Consider the following 16,004-nt stretch of genomic DNA (forward strand, 5'->3'; position numbering starts at 1 on the left):
ATGTCAGGACTGCATGCTGTAAACATGACTTGTCACTGTGGATGTTTACCTTGTTCATGTGGCTGAGGCAGGGTTTGTCAGATTTCTTAATTTTAAAGTTACTCTTTCCAACCCACCTGGCTTCTATACTGAATTCTTTTGGAAGGACGTTACTATTCATAGGCCCGTCTTGAGGAGTGGGAGTTATGCTTCACCTTGTTGAGGGTACAATATCTACACAAACTATTTGCAGTTATTCTGGAGAGGATATTTATCTCTTCTCTCATTCATTCATTCATTTATATTACTATGCTTTCATGGATATTTATGTTATACTTTGGGTTATAATCCAGCACTGCATTTTTATTTGGTTATTCAGATTGTTATAGTTTTTGCTTTTGGGAGCTCTTTCAGTTGGCTTCTGCATCCCTTTGACATAACCTCATCATTTTGTTTTTTGAGCATTTTCTTGCTTTTTGGCACTAAAAAGTACTCTAAATTTGTATTGTATATTCTCTGTGCCAGCCCTGGAACCACCCATTTCTCAAGGAGCCCTGGTTTCTTTTATTGGAGAATGGTGTTAGAAACCAAGATCTGGGCCCTGGGTTTGCTCATTGCCCCTGGGAACCATTGTTTCTATGCCTTCCAGCTGACAACTTGGAAATGCACTAACCTTTGAATTCACACACGTCTAAAATTATTTCTGTGTATGTCCTTGGCCTCTTCATATAAATCTTAGGGGGATGTTCACTGAATTTTAAAAACTATATTAAAATGGTAAATTCTCATGGATGCAGAGTAAATGTGATGTTTCTTTCATTTTTGTCCAGGTGGTTCTTTGAAGCTCTGAAGTATCCCAAATTTTCCAAGGCTAACGTCATCAACGGAATACTCATGACGGTGGTGTTCTTCATTGTGCGGATTTCTTCCATACCTCTTTTCTATGGCTACATTTATTCTGTGTTAGGAACAGAGGCCTACATGAGGCTTGGATTTTTAATCCAGTGTTCCTGGATATCTACTTGTGTTGTTTTGGATGTGATGAATGTCATGTGGATGATCAAAATTACAAAGGGGTGCATCAAAGTCATCTCTCTCATCAGTCAAGAGAAAGCCAAAAACAGTGTTCAGAATGGAAAACTTGACTAAAAGTGGGCTATTGATAAGCATACTTCATTACTACCTGTATTATATCTACTGATAGGATGAATTCTTGGCATGTTCTTGTGTTCCTTTATTAATTATACTTGTTTTCCAGGGTTTCCGTGTCTTCTTTTTTTTAACATTTAGAAAAGAGAAACTAAAATTTCATTTTTATCCCAAGTTTTCTTTCCCAATTTTCTTCCGCATTATAAGCATGGATAAAATCTTAAAGGTTTAAATTAAAAGTTGTAAATATAATGGGGAATCTTTTCAGAAATCTATTAACCTGCATTGGGATTTTTCTCTGTGGAAAGATGACTATGCCAGTTTGGCACACTTGGTTTTGTGTTACCAATTTTGCTGAAAGAATCGGAACTACTTTTAAATTTGTAAATAGCTCTCAACATTTTGTTGTACTGCACTTATTTCTTATTATGGCTGTCATTGCCTGTGTAGGGTTTAATTTCTAAATTGTTGAAATGTTCTTAGGCTATTAAAAGTGATGTATTTTGCACTTAGGTGTGCTATTATCTATTAACGATGAAGCATTTTACTTACTTTGGGCATATTTAATTAGTTCAGTCATGGAAAATACTTTCTGCATTTTTTGATTTTTCAAACATCACTTTAGTATTTCTATTTTTAGCATTTTATCTTACAGTAAGGCTTAAGACAGATCTTATAGAGCTCCTTAAGAGATGAATTCCACCTAAAAATGCATGTTATAGATGATTAAGGCTAATAGGAGGAATCAATTAAGAAAAAGCTTTAACATTGCTATCTCTGTTTCCCTTGTAGTTTTTCTATGAAAAATATTTCTATTTGCAAAACGTGCCCTGAGTTCAAAACCCAACACCATCAGTACCAAAGTCTTATATAATATTTATTTATCATACTCCTAAAGTAGGTCTCTTCTTGATGAGACCAAAACTACAAAAAAAATCAGTATTCATATTTTACTCAGAGTTTACACCCATGCTTGCTTAGTCAACGTTTTGAGTGCTTGAATGGCTACAGGGAAAAAAACCAGATAATTTAACTATTCTGATTACCAATATTATTGTCTTACATGACGATCAATGGTGATTCTAGCTCTGTGTGTGTGTGTGTGTGTGTGTGTGTGTGTGTGTGTGTGTGTGTATGTGTGTTTGCTTTTGCTTTGGTTCTTGTAACCTGAATATAGAATTATATAGTTAGCTATTATTGCATTTACTTATTTTTCGCAAGTACTTGACTTTAATGATTGTTTTTACCTAAGGAAAAAAAAATTAACCGGTGGTGAATACTTGAATTTAATTGAACCCAAACCAAAAGATCCATTCACTTTCTCAGTTTGAATGACAATGTTTGACTCATTTTCATTGCTCATGTTATGAGGATGAAGGGAGACTGCCCAGATATTTCAAGACTTTTGATTTAATTTGATTTGATTTGGCTGTCCAATGCAGATAGAGCCCAATTAAGTTTTAGAACATTTAAAAAAGGTAATTGAAATCTCAGTCAATAACCAAATGATAAAATGAGATTGATTGGCTCATATTAGGTATACCTATTTTTGAAAGACTTAAAGTAATGTGAAATATTGGTATTTTTTTAAAGCTACTAATATTACATTGATAATTTGTTACTAAATGTAGTGCCTTCCACATTATAGGCACTTACACATGTGTTAGTTGTTTAGACGGGTATAAAAGCATATAGTTTTATCTTGTTCTTTTCTTGGTCTTATGCAAGAAAACTAGCTTTTTAAAAGGAAAACATTTATATTAGAAAACTATTTTGGAAATTCATTCCTTTAGAAAGAAATAAAACTTGAAATAAATCTTTGTGACTCTGAATACTTCTATAGTTTCTGAACACAGATTTTAAACCCACCATCAAAATGAAGTTTAGTGTTTCCATATAGCAGTTTCAGTTTTTATAGTTGTTATTTCATGCTTAAAACTTCATTTTTACTTTTGTTGACAGCATCTTTCATTAGTATAGCTGCTCACTGAATAAGCATATTTAAAATATCAATGTTTTGAACTAAAGTTTGTTACTCCCTTAGTCAGCAATTCTTATTTTGTGCTGGCTCCATGACAACCCATTCAGCATCCAGATTCAATACCCAAAAGTAGATTCTACATACTAGTATTTCCTCATATAACAGGCATGAAATGGAAAAGACACTACAAACTGCCATAATACTTTAAGTCAGATCTTTACAGCAGCTGTATTTTGCTGTTCGATGACTGTATCCACCTCCCCAAGATACAAGTAATTAAAGATGGAACATATCATTTATTAAACAATGAATTTTTCATTTATTAAATGACAACCTTTTGCTAGCCATTTTACATATTAAGCATTTTGACTTTATGGATTAATTTAAATGATTCTATTTAGCATTCTGATTTAACAACTCTGTTAAAATATTTATAGAAAATAAAAGCAAATTGGTATACATTTTTAAGCAACTCTATTTTTGTAAAAAAAGATTAGTGACAACCTTAACTATAAAGATGCTCTTTGAATGTGTAGTAGTCTAGAAAATAAATATTCTTACATAATTTTGAAAGTGAATGAAAATCAACTGAAGAGCATGCAATATAGATTCTGCATTAGATATTTTATTCGGGAGAATTTAAAAATAATGAGCTTGAGTTCATAGAATTTGCATTTTCATGTCTAAAATCTTTTTAATGAGTAATGTTTGCATTTATTTAAAACTCAAAATGGAGTTATATATGACTACAAAGAAATTAACTCCTGCTTAAATTGTGTCTTGATACCTTATAGTAAGTTGAAATGCCAGTTTTGTTCCATCTGTTTAATTCTGTTATTTTATATTTTATGGACTAGGCCTGTGTTAAGAGAAATAATAATGTCTTTACCATTCTTAAGATTGACTGATATACTATGTATGACCCACTACTGTTGTAAAGATCTACTTTTAAAAATTGTCTAGTTTATCGGTGTTATTATCTAATTCTTTTCTAAATTTTAATCATCTATTTGACGCAAATCAAACTTTTGCTAAAGTATTAATTGTACACTTCCTCTGGAGAATGGTTCTTTACTGCTGTGAAGAGCCAGCTTAACTGTTGGTCACACCATTTGTTATCATGTGTTTAGAAATATTCTTCTCATGGAGATATATAGGGAAAGTATGTTGTAATATTCATGTTTGTTCTGTTTCATTTTTAAGGGAAATAAACATGTCCCAAAGACACTATTAAAAGAAGTGTTTGCACAAGTTTCAGTTTCTAGGTTACTCTTAACTCCAAATATGTAAATATATTTTTGAATTGGCTTTAAGTGGTTGAGTCTGTTACATGAAATTGAAAAGTCCATGTAATTGTTGACATAATCAGTTATACTTCATAGAAGACTATGTATTTATGTGTTTTGGATTCCATAAGAAGCAAACTCATATAATTTTATCAGAAATGTGGCACAGTGTTTTTTAACAGGTACCAGCACAGTAGTGAGACCCCTCCTATGTGGAGAGGCCTGGGGTGCACACACACCTTCCTAGCCTTAACCACAGCTGGTCAACGACAGACACTAAAACTACTTGAGGGAGAGTCCTGACACGAATTACATGTGGTATGTATGAGAACAATGAAAAGTCAACGGGACGTTGTGTTGGAGGAGACACCATGACTGATTTTCCTTTAAAAGCCATGATGCTCCTTCAATCTAGAAGTTATCCCTCTGAATCCTTCCAACCCTTCCATCTCTTCCTCCTAATGCCCTAAACATTTCATCAGCACCTCCCTCCTTTGTGCCAGCACCTTTCTATGTCAAATTTTGAGGCTTCCCCATACCTGTAAGCTTCCCTGTCCATTGTGGCAAATTTAAAAGTTTACAAGTAGGTTCTTTCATTGAAAACAAGCATTGAAGTAAGTTTAAATAGCGATCAAACCATAATTTATTAAGAGGCTTCAGGAAGCCATTTAGCATTTAAAATACTTGTTTACAGCATGAAACAAAGCTAATAATGCTATGGTTTTATTGAGTAACACCTGCAGTTTCTCTTTTTTCTTAAACTGGTTTAGCAATAAGAGCTTTATAACATGTTTCAGCTGGGGATTCATTGTAGGTGTATAACTTATCTAAATATTTTTCCTTAGACCCCATGACAGGAAGAGGAGGAACTGAGGTGGCTGTGTTGAGGATGTTACAAGGAGGAGGTGCTGGTCTGTGGCAGTGTTATTGAGCCCTGCTCTTTAATCAAGCCAACTTAGTTATGGTCATGTTTCTTTTAAAAACAAGCTTGCCAGCAAGTGGCTTACTCAGGGTGTTTTCTGAAGTATGACACCCATGGACTTGAGCCCTAGGCCTTTCTAGTCCAGACCTCAAACTGCCTCTACTAGCTTTGGTAGTAAGTCATACCCTTACTGGAAGGTACTTTGGATAGCAGGGAACAACTAAAGGCAGCTGCTAAAGATTGGTGTGTTTTCATTGAAAATGTTTATACTGATTTCCTCTGAGGAGAAGACAGTTTTAATATCAGGCCTTATTATTTAAGACCAAAACCAATGAGAAATATTTCTAAATCTTAAAGATATAAATATAATACCTCTGGATAAAAACTTGTTAATATCATCTGTATATTTATTTCTTTATATCTTTATGTAATTTTTTCTGTAATGAAGTGTGCATTAAGGTGTTTGCTACTTCATGGTTAATGAAGCCTAAAAATAACTAAATAAAATATGCTATGTATTTTCATTTCTTGCTTGGTTGGCTTCTAGTATGATTATGTCTACTTTCAAGGAATTTTTGAATAGATAATATTCTCTTACTAACTTGTAACTAGGATGAGTTAGAAGATTTTGTCGTAATTATCAGAATTTATAATAACTTTCAGACATAGATTTAATTCGAAAAAGTTACTTGAAAACTGAAGTACATGCAATAGCTAGAGTGATATATACACATTTTTTTCCCTGAGAATATATAACATTAATATTTAATTGTCATAAAGATTTTGGAAGTCTTTCAAAAGACATTTAACATTTTGAGAACACATCTAATTTATTTCCAGAAGGCTTGAAGAACTTTTGTTTTCTTTACAAAATGTGAGCCTTGGTAGTTTACAAATCAGTGTTACTCAGATTTATAAGCAATTAAAATAGCAGTTTATATTCTTTATTTTGGTTTCTGGTTGTGCTTTATGTGGAAGGATTAATAAATATCTTTAGGTAATTCCCTTAATATTTTGAAATGTTGTATACGTTATTTGTATGTGTGCCATTTTAAAGTATATGCAAGTTCTCAGCAACAATCTGCATGTTCTACAAGATTGGCATTACTTTGACAAGACAATTTGATTTAATATTAAGAATGTGTATAAATTTAATATCCTATATATAAATCACTCCTCCCCCCCCCCAATGAAAACTTTGGGATTTTCTTGTTTTAGAACATGAATGTGGTGCCAAGCTTTGTATTTTGTGAAAAAATAAATAAATAAATAAAATAAATAAAGTCACAATTATTTAGTGCAAAAGTTTGAGTCTGCAAAGTGTACCCTTTAATAGTAATGAACGAATAGATTGATGATAAAAATTACTTGTTCAAATCAAATCATGTCCAGTAGCACCTGAATCCTAAAGTTAATATTTACCCTTCAAGATGCTTTAGCGCTTCCCTCCCTTCTTCCCGTCCTTCTCTCCCTGAGGCCTGGGCTCGTAGTGAACCACAGGCATAGCACTCATCTCAGTCACACTTGTTAGTAGAAGGAATGGTGCTATCTAATCAATAGGCTCTTTTAGATTAAGTAAAACTTTAGCAGTTTTGTTTTTAATCTCCTTCCCTTTGTCCCGTAGGCCTCTCATGTCATCTCTAGTGGTTTGTGCCAAATATCTTGGCTGGAATTCCTGCCTTCTCAAATTGCCTGTGGTCTTAATCTTGCACCTTGGTCTGAGAATACCCAGTAGACCAGGAAGCCGGGTACTGATGGAACAGAACCCTGAAGTGGTTTGGCCTTTGGAGAGTAGCATGAGTCATGCTTCAGAACATGCCGAAAATGCTGTGTGAAGACTGGCAAAGGAACAGCTGAATTTCAAAAATAAAATAGCAGTCCCAGCTGTCAGTGGAGATGGGCCACAGGTAAAATGACATGGACCCAGAGTCCCTCTAAGGCAAGTGGAAATGGGTGTTTTCCCACCCCTCAGGCTGTCTTGAAGACCAGTCACCCTTTGTTTCCTGTTCCCTAGTTTTACTTTCTGCTTTCCCTCCTTTTTGGTAGTCCTTAAGCATGTGCAAAATAATCAGTATGGCAAAGTGGTGAGTTTTCCCCGTTCTAGTAACCGGCAGATGTTCTTGGGTGCGCCCCGCAAACAGGGCTCTGAGGCCTGTGCATATCCCAGGTGCTTGAGTGGCCCATTGCGATTCATGGCACAGTGCTCCTCGGTCCTGGCTGAATGGCCCCTTCCTCTCTTCACCTACCTCCAGCTAAATTCTACGCCACACCTAATCTTAGAGTTTTACCAAATCATTGATGACACCACTCCAGAAATCCCCAGAGCAGAACTTTCAATGTAGACCTGGGATTCGTAGGGAAAAATGAAAGGTAATAGGGATAAAATTTGAGAGATGGAAATTTGGAAAGACTGACACAGGAAAAGGAGACAGGATTTCAGAGAACAGGAAAAATGAAGTAACATGCTATGTACATGTCTCATACATTGCATTTGGGTGACATGAACTTAAGAAAAATGAATACAGTGAAATTCCTATACCTGGTATAAGAATTTTTGTCTTTTATATACATAACGTAATATATCCATTATCTATTATATGCCTCTATGTACATGTATATGTGTAGGAGTGTGTGTGTGCACAAGAGAGCAGATCTTAGCAGAGTTTCACTCACTGCCAACAATCAGATGCCTCCGTGCTGAGGCAGGAAGGATGAGGTGGAAGACTTTCATGGAGCTGTGGTCCTGGGGGGCTGCCTGGCCCTGCAGGAGGCCCCGCGTCCTGCTCTGTTGTAGATAACAAAATCCAACTGCCCAACCGTTCAGCTTCCTGGAGTGACTCATGGTGTCAGGCAGGCTCATCATGACAGGTTTTAGAAGATGAAATGGGCAGTTTTTAAAGGATACTGGGTTGTGGACTGGAAGGGTGTTATGAATAGATTCGGCACAAGAGGGTAGGATTTTGTTTGAATTGTAAGTTGGAAAGAGCAATTTAGAAAGAGTGTGGTGCCTGAAAGCCTAAGAGAACTGTGAAAAAACATCTTAATCTCTGTGAGTCTCAGTTTCGTTATCTGTACAATGTTTGGAGTATCTCTGATGTTCCTTCTGACTCTCCTATTAGTAAGAGCTTTCATTTGAAACAAGCAATTAGGAAGGAGCAAGTGTAGCTTTAAGGCTTAGGAATGTGATTAAAATGACATCTGAGGGAGAGTCTCAGTGTCAGATAACGGGAAGACCGAAATAGATTAAAGATGAAGAAACTGGCCAAGCAGCTGCAAGGTGGTTAAGGCTGATGCCTGGCCTAAGACAAGGAAGGAAAAGAAAAGCCAGATCTGATAAATATTGCAGAGGGAGAGTCGAACGGATTTAGAGAAACTGAACATAAAAAGTGAACTGCTCTCATTTCTGACTGTTTTGCCTTTACTGTATCTGCGTCTCCCAGGTTTCTGACTGGTCACTGACCTATAGTTTCCCCACAGCCCTACAGGCTCTCCACTCTGTCCTTATAACTCATTGCTCCTGTGGTGTCAGCCAGCCCTATCAAGTCGAAGAGCTTAGAAAGGTCTGGAGATGATGGTAAGAGGCAGAAAATAAGGCCCTTCTGTGGAGTCTGGCTAAGGTCTAGCAGGAGGAGGCTGGATGCTGCTGCAGTGGGGAGAGCGTTGGACAAGGTGGTCTTTGGGTGGTGAGAAAAGGGGCAAATATCGAAGTGCTCGTCTGAAAATAAAAGGCGTCTCAAAGTGAAGGGCAACAAGCATTTATTTGGGATCAGTAAGGACAACTATTTGGGCATAATGTTTTAGGCAGAAGCCCAAATAATGTTCACATTAGGAGACACAGGCGATGGGTATTTATGAGAAAGGGAAGGGGAGCAATCCCCTCAATAGGAGCAAGGCATTCTACAGGCACAGATAATCTAACAGTGACGCTAATTCCAAACAATGGTTTTAATTTTCAGTCTGGTATGCATAATAGCTGCTTTCTTATTACCTTTGCAAACAGTTCTTTGGGGCGGAAGATTGCTTTAGGCCCAGCCTGGAGGTTATTTTGCCCCGTTTTAACATTCCATTTTAAAATGGCTCCATTTATATTATTGTTGACAAAAGGTGGGAACAGAAGCCAGTGTTTGTCCTGGAACAGGGGCAGGGAGGCTGCAGTAATGGTGTGAGGTTTCCAATTTTGGCTTACAAATAAAGAGGTGAAGTGGAGAGGCACTCCAAATGTTCCTTCTTGGACTGCCATACTGCTGGTCTCTCCCACCACACTCTTTCCCTGCCCATCTATCACACATGCTACTGACCGACTCATTTTAAAACACATCTTCAATATATGTTACAGCCCTGCTCAGAACTTCTAATAGGCTACTCCCAAGTCTACACTCCTTAAACCAAACTAGCTATTCAAGTCCCACCAGGTAGGTGCCCCAGGCTACACCTGCTCATTCAGCTGCCAGCCCCGGCACTTACCATGCCTCTAACATGGAGCCCCTCTCCTCTCACACATCTGTCTCCCACTTATCCTCAAGACACATACTGAGAGAATTGCTTCTTTTTTTCCCACCAAAAAAAAGCAAAACAGACACACATTCAAGGAGAGTTGAGAGGTTTAAGTTCCTTAAAATCATAGTAAGCACTGGCTAGATTGCCAAGAGAGTTCCTGGAACAACCAGGATAAACAAATTTATTCTTTTTTTTCTGAGTGTTAACCACACAAGCTATTATTCTATGGCTAGAGAATGGAGGAGTGGGAGAGGAGCTCTCAAACTCATCCTTGACAGCCTACATCACAGAACTTCCTATCCTGGGTAAGTGTCTACAGTCATAGCCGAGCTGCTATGTTTTGCTTCAGCCTAAAGGCCAAAAAAATGAGTTCACCCATCCCCACTGAATGGGACAAGTGGTGGGAGTTCAGTGCTCTTCGGGCTTCAGAACAGACTTTGAAAGTTTTGAGTAATATGGTAGAAACTTCTTTTGGGAGTCTGGAAAGCAGTTTTGATTCCAGTTCTGGCACTATCACCAAGTGACCACCCTAGGCAAGTGCTTTCCTCTTACTGGCCTTTGTTTTTTCATCTGTAAAGTGAGGAGTTGAACTGGGTAAACTGAAGGCCCTTTTTCTTTCAAATTCCAAAATTCTATGGTAATAGGAATTAGAATCAAGGTTATGGCAGGCTATGAACAAAATTCCTGACAGACAGCGATTCTAGAATATTGGTTTTAATTGTGTTTTTGCAGATGGCTTAAATTCTAATTCTGATTGTGACTCTATGCCCTTGGGCAAGGCCACTTGTTTACAACTCTGTCTTCTTCACTTGGAAAGGAGATGGTATTCCTTGCCATCGAGGAACCTAGCCAAAAAGGCTGAATGTAATATTTCCTGAGTGCTGCAACATTATTAGGGGAGAGATAAAGTTTTAATGATGTACTTTCCTACTACACTTGCGGCCAAGTGGATTTTAAAAATATTCTTCCTAGTGTAAAATGTAAACATCTTGATCATGGTATCCAATATAGAACCTATTTTTTTTGTTTCCCACAATAAAATATCATCAGAAAGGAGAATAGACGACAAATGAAAATGTAAATAGTAAGATGTTTATTCATCTTTCACCAAAACAAAAAATCCGAATTCTCCAATTCCATTGAGAAGCTAGCCTACCACCAGTGGGGTCAGTCACCTTGGTTGACTCAGACTTAGGTAATCAGACTTTCCATAAAATTTCTATGGGACCCTAGATGTGGGCTGCTGGGATTAGCTGGTAGGCTTCATGCAGAGCCAAGGCCAGGATGAAATGGGATAGGGGAATTATTCAGACAATGTTTACTGTCTGTGACTTAGTTGGGTGCACACTCGATTGTTTCCTGCAACTTTATTGGTCTTTAGCTGACTGGTGATGGAATTACCTATAGGGAAGTTCCACTCCAGGCTTTTACAATCAGTAATGGACTCTCCAAGACACTATATACAAGGAAAAGTAATAAGTAAATCTGCATTGCTCTAGAGGGAAATGTGATTCCTTAGCATTGTAATGAGTAAAAATAAATGCTAATTAGGATTTATGTTGTAAAGAATGGGATAAGAAAATGATGTGCCTGTTGGTTGGTTTTGTTTCTTCAAAAATTACCACAATGAAAACTTTTATAACTGTACCATCACTTATAAAAGAGGCATCTAAGCTTTTAATTAAAAATGTGAAGCCAGAAGGAAGAAGTCTACACTGCAATGTCCATTCCTTTCATGACTCTCCAATCATTAATTTCAACTCTTAAATATCCTTATGCTGGACGTAATCAAATATTTACATTTTCTATACTTTACCTGGGCTCCAGGGACCTGCTGGAAAACCATCCAACACTGTGTAATCAGAGCCATCACAAATTCATGATCTCAGTCATTCACTTAGAAAACCTGTAGGTACCAGGCACTGCGCAAGGCAGAGGGTATAAACAGTGAACAAAACTGTGAGGATCCTTGCTTATGGGAGTTGGAAGGGACTAGAGGTAAGGAACAGGAAAGCATGTAGTATGTGAAGCGACTCTGTAGGGTGTGACTCTGTAGGGATCCTCTCTGATCCCAGATCTAAATGATTAATACTAACCTGAATAGTAAATAAAATATAATACCCTAGTCACACATTCAGGTGGAAATATATTTCTAATCAGGATGGATCAGCTACCATGTGGTGTCCCATTTCAGTTTGCAATATAAACACTATATAAATTTACTACCACATGACTTTCATACTTAGCTCAGTAATGCAAAAACTTTTTTTGTGTATTAACTGTAATAATTCACTATAAAATCTATTTTTTTCGTGTGCATAATTTAGTCAAGTAAAGTGGCAACTGTGAGAAACTATTACTCAAATGTAAAAACTTACTGTAAAGGTGACAACATACTATATACGAGGTCAGACAATTAAGTTTTCAAACTTGTTGTGATGATGTTGCTAACTTTTTTTGGTATCAGAGGGATTATTCATTGTGAATTTGTACCAACTGGACAGTTAACCAAGTTTACTAGTTGGAAGTGCTGAAAGGGCTGCATGAAAAAGTTAGACGACCTGAACTTTTTGCCAACAATTCATGGCTCTTGCATCATGACATTGCGCCAGCTCACATAGCACTGTCTGTGAGGGAGTTTTTAGCTAGTAAACAAATAACTGTATTGGAACACCCTCCCTGCTCACCTGATCTGGCCCCCAATGACTTCTTCCTTTACCCAACGATAAAGGAAATATTGAAAGGAAGACATTTGATGACATTCAGGACATCAAAGGTAATACGATGACAGCTCTGATGGCCATTCCAGAAAAAGAGTTCCAAAATTGCTTTGAAGGGTGGACTGGGCGCTGGTGTCAGTACATAGCTTCCCAAGGGGAGTACTTCGAAGGTGATCATAGTGATATTCAACAATGAGGTACGTAGGACTTTTTCTAGGATGAGTTCATGACCTTAATTGTCAGACCTCGTGTGTGTGTATAAAATTATATATCTATATCTATATCTATATCTTTTTCCTCCCCTGTATGAAACTGTGGGGCTTTATTAGGAGTAATCCACTGTTCCCTTTGTCTATTTTTTTTTCATTACTCTGAATATGACTTAAGTGAAGATATGGGTAATAATCTTCTTGCTTAATATTGATGTGTATCAACATGTTAAAGGAATAATAAAATCTGGTGGGAATCAGAGTAAAGTGAACCATAATCTGTTTACTCAGACACTATAACCATATATTCACTCATTCTTGATTTATTTTACAAATATTTAGTACCTTTTATATGCCAGTCACTGGTTGAAGATACAAGCAAATATGGTATGGAAACCGCCCCATCCCATCTCCTGCCAGTCTTACTCTACTGAGTTTATAGACAAACAAACAATTATAGTGCTGTCTGACAAATGTGTAAATATGGTAAGTGATGAGAAAATATAGGAGGGGTTCCCAACTCAGACTTGGAGGGAGGGGTAGGATTCAGACCTGAAGAATGAGTACGAATTCACCAGGCAAACAGGTGGGAAAGTGTCTTACAAAAAAAGAGAAGATTAAGACAAAGTGTTTGGTAATATCCTAGTAGTATGAGCCCAGGTTGGGCTTCATCTAGAAGTATAATGTTCCTTCTAAAACTGCTGAAGCTATCAGTGAAGAAAATACTGGCCAATCACTGTTTCAAAGGGTAATGAGAATCATATAAATATAGCAGAATATTTACCTGAAACAACAGACAACAGTATTCTAGCCTAGCCTTTTTATTTTTAAATAGTTTTAAAAGATGGTAATACTGACACAAAAAAATATTTATTTTGTCTGGGGTTTTTTTTTGGCTTCATTTTTCTCCCCACTGAAAAAGAACACAACAAAAAAGTGAAAAACAATGTCGGGGAAATACAGAAACACCAGCATAAAAGGACTATTGTTTTGATCCAGATTGTGTTAGAATGACTGTCAAACCAGCTTTTCTATTCCAATTGCTGGGAACTACATGACCATCATTGTGAAATTCTTGAGATACAGGCAGGCAATCTCATCTACTCCTGTGATTTCAACAGGCTGCTGATTACTAATCTCTGAAGACCCATCATCTCCCTGCTACACTACAACTTCAAAAAGGTCTGTGTTGCAAACCAGTTGCTGCGGAACCTGGCACAGTACTTGCCACATAATCAGATGCTCCATTAATGCTTGTTGAAAAATGAAGGCAGAGATCTATCTTTCCAGCCATCTTTTCCTCCTCCTCCTGCTCGTATGATGAGAAACCTCTAACCATGGCCAAACCAGCTTCCTGGCCCTTCTCTGATGGCCCTCTGCTCACCTGGCAGGACACTCATCACCCTGCCCCAGGAAAGGCTGATTTGATGCCTCTTCCAGGCTGGACTTGGAGCTCCTGGAGGGCAGTGACTGTGTCTTCTTTATCCATGGAATGCTTGAGACTTCATAAAGTAACAAGCATGTATTAGGTGCATGCTTTTGACCAAAACCCATAACTGTTGAGGAAGCAAGTGTATGAAGAGTTTATAAACTTTAGTATCAATAAATGTTTACTGAATTCATAATTTGCCAGGCACTGTTTTAGATGTGGAGGATAGAGAGGTGAAAAGGACTGATAAGGACCCCTAGCTTCAGGGAAGTTAAAATTCTAATAGAGACAGACAATAAACATGTCTGACTCTGTTTTGGATGCCTGACCACTGAGAGCTTTCAGCCCCACTCCTTCCTTTCCCCTTCTGCCTCACCTCTGGGCAAGCAGGTAAGAAAATCTGGACACGCCTTTCCTTGTTCAGACCACAGAAACCCCAGTGGTGCACAGGAGAACTCTAACCCTGGCCCACCCCAACCATGATGAACACCAGAGCCACTTGCCTCGCCTTTGTTCAGGCCATTTTGAATTGCCCTGCTTTTTCCAGACCCTCTTGGTGCATGTGTGTCCTCCTCACTCTAGATGTCCGCACCAGTTTGCAGTGCTGGTGGGCACCGATCCTGCTCTCTGTGGGGCAACCACAAGCACATAAACAAATAAACAAGGTGATTTCAGATAATGATAGATGTGAAAGGAAAAAGTTATGTGACAAATTAATTTCTTGACCAAAACTCAACTTGATGTGGCAGGACTGCCAGCTATCTCCCAGTGGTGTTTTCTCTTTTTCCATAACAAGAAAGGAATAATAATAATGCTTTATTTCTTCCTCCACTTTCAGCTGGGTATATGGCCTCCCAGAATAAAAATGATATTTCCCAGCCCCATTCTTAGCTGGGAGCAGTCATGGGACGCAATTCTAGCCAATGGGATCCTACTGGGTCCCATTCTCCTGAACAGATGTAGACTTGGTGACTGGAGCGCCCGCAGCCACCCTGGACCAGGGCATGACCATAGGGATCAGAGCGGTGCAGAGAAAACAAGAAGGGGCTTTGGGTCCCTACACTGAGGAGCACCCGAGCTCTGCCTGCCTTCCTCAACTTGAACATCTGAGAAAACCACTTGTGTCCTGTTAAAGCCACTGAAGTTTTAGGCCCTGTGCTTTTCTCACCTGGACTAACCCTAAGCCATACATTTGTTAAACACATTACTTTAGGATCTGTTATTTTCTGTCTCTAATATCTTTCACCAACTCTGTTCTTTCTACTTAGCCCTGTTTCTTCTTTTCCCTTCCCTCCTGTTTCCCACCTTTATTTCTGTCCCTTGTTCCTTAACTGAGCATTATGCCAACTCGAATATCTTGAAGTACATTTTAAAAACTAACTTTTATTCTAGAGAATGTAAAATACACAAGATTAGACACAATACAATGCGAAATCCTTTTGTACCCACAACTCTGCCTCAGCAGTCATTAACCTCTGGCCAGCTCGGCTCGGTCCATACCCTTGCCTCTTTCCCCTTCCTTCATTATTTTGAAGCAAACCTCAGACTTCATATTATTACCGAATAAAGTTCCAGGTCTCACTATTCCTTAAGAAGCAGATAAATCAATCGTCTTCTTCTAGAAATAAATCCAAATTCCTAACTCAGGCTTCTCTTCACTTCATAAAAATTATCCTTTTTATATTGTTTTTGAAGTGTTTATCTTCCTTTTTCTTCTCTCTCTGTCCCTCCTCCTCCTTCCTCTTTTTCTCCTTTTCTCTCTTCCTTTTTCCCTCCGTTTGTATCTAATACATCTTTTGACTACAGGTTCCTCCACATCCAACTTTATTTCT

At 37.9% G+C, this 16,004-nt stretch overlaps 1 protein-coding gene across 7 annotated transcripts in view; it reads left to right on the top strand.

The window, feature by feature from the left end:
- TLCD4 (TLC domain containing 4) overlaps positions 1-5,841 on the top strand; it is a 65,934-nt gene extending 60,093 nt beyond the window's left edge. For all 7 annotated transcript variants that reach the window (XM_019716838.3, XM_019716844.3, XM_074318952.2 and 4 more), the window contains exon 7: positions 810-5,841. In XM_019716838.3, coding sequence (XP_019572397.1) covers positions 810-1,128 — 319 coding nt within the window. In that variant the 3' untranslated portion in view covers positions 1,129-5,841. The remainder of the gene's footprint in view (positions 1-809) is intronic.
- Positions 5,842-16,004: the final 10,163 nt, after the last annotated feature.

The sequence above is a fragment of the Rhinolophus sinicus genome, chromosome 7 (assembly GCF_057876585.1).
Source record: "Rhinolophus sinicus isolate RSI-liver-muscle chromosome 7, RSI-T2T, whole genome shotgun sequence".
In the NCBI taxonomy this organism is placed as follows: Eukaryota; Metazoa; Chordata; class Mammalia; order Chiroptera; family Rhinolophidae; genus Rhinolophus; species Rhinolophus sinicus.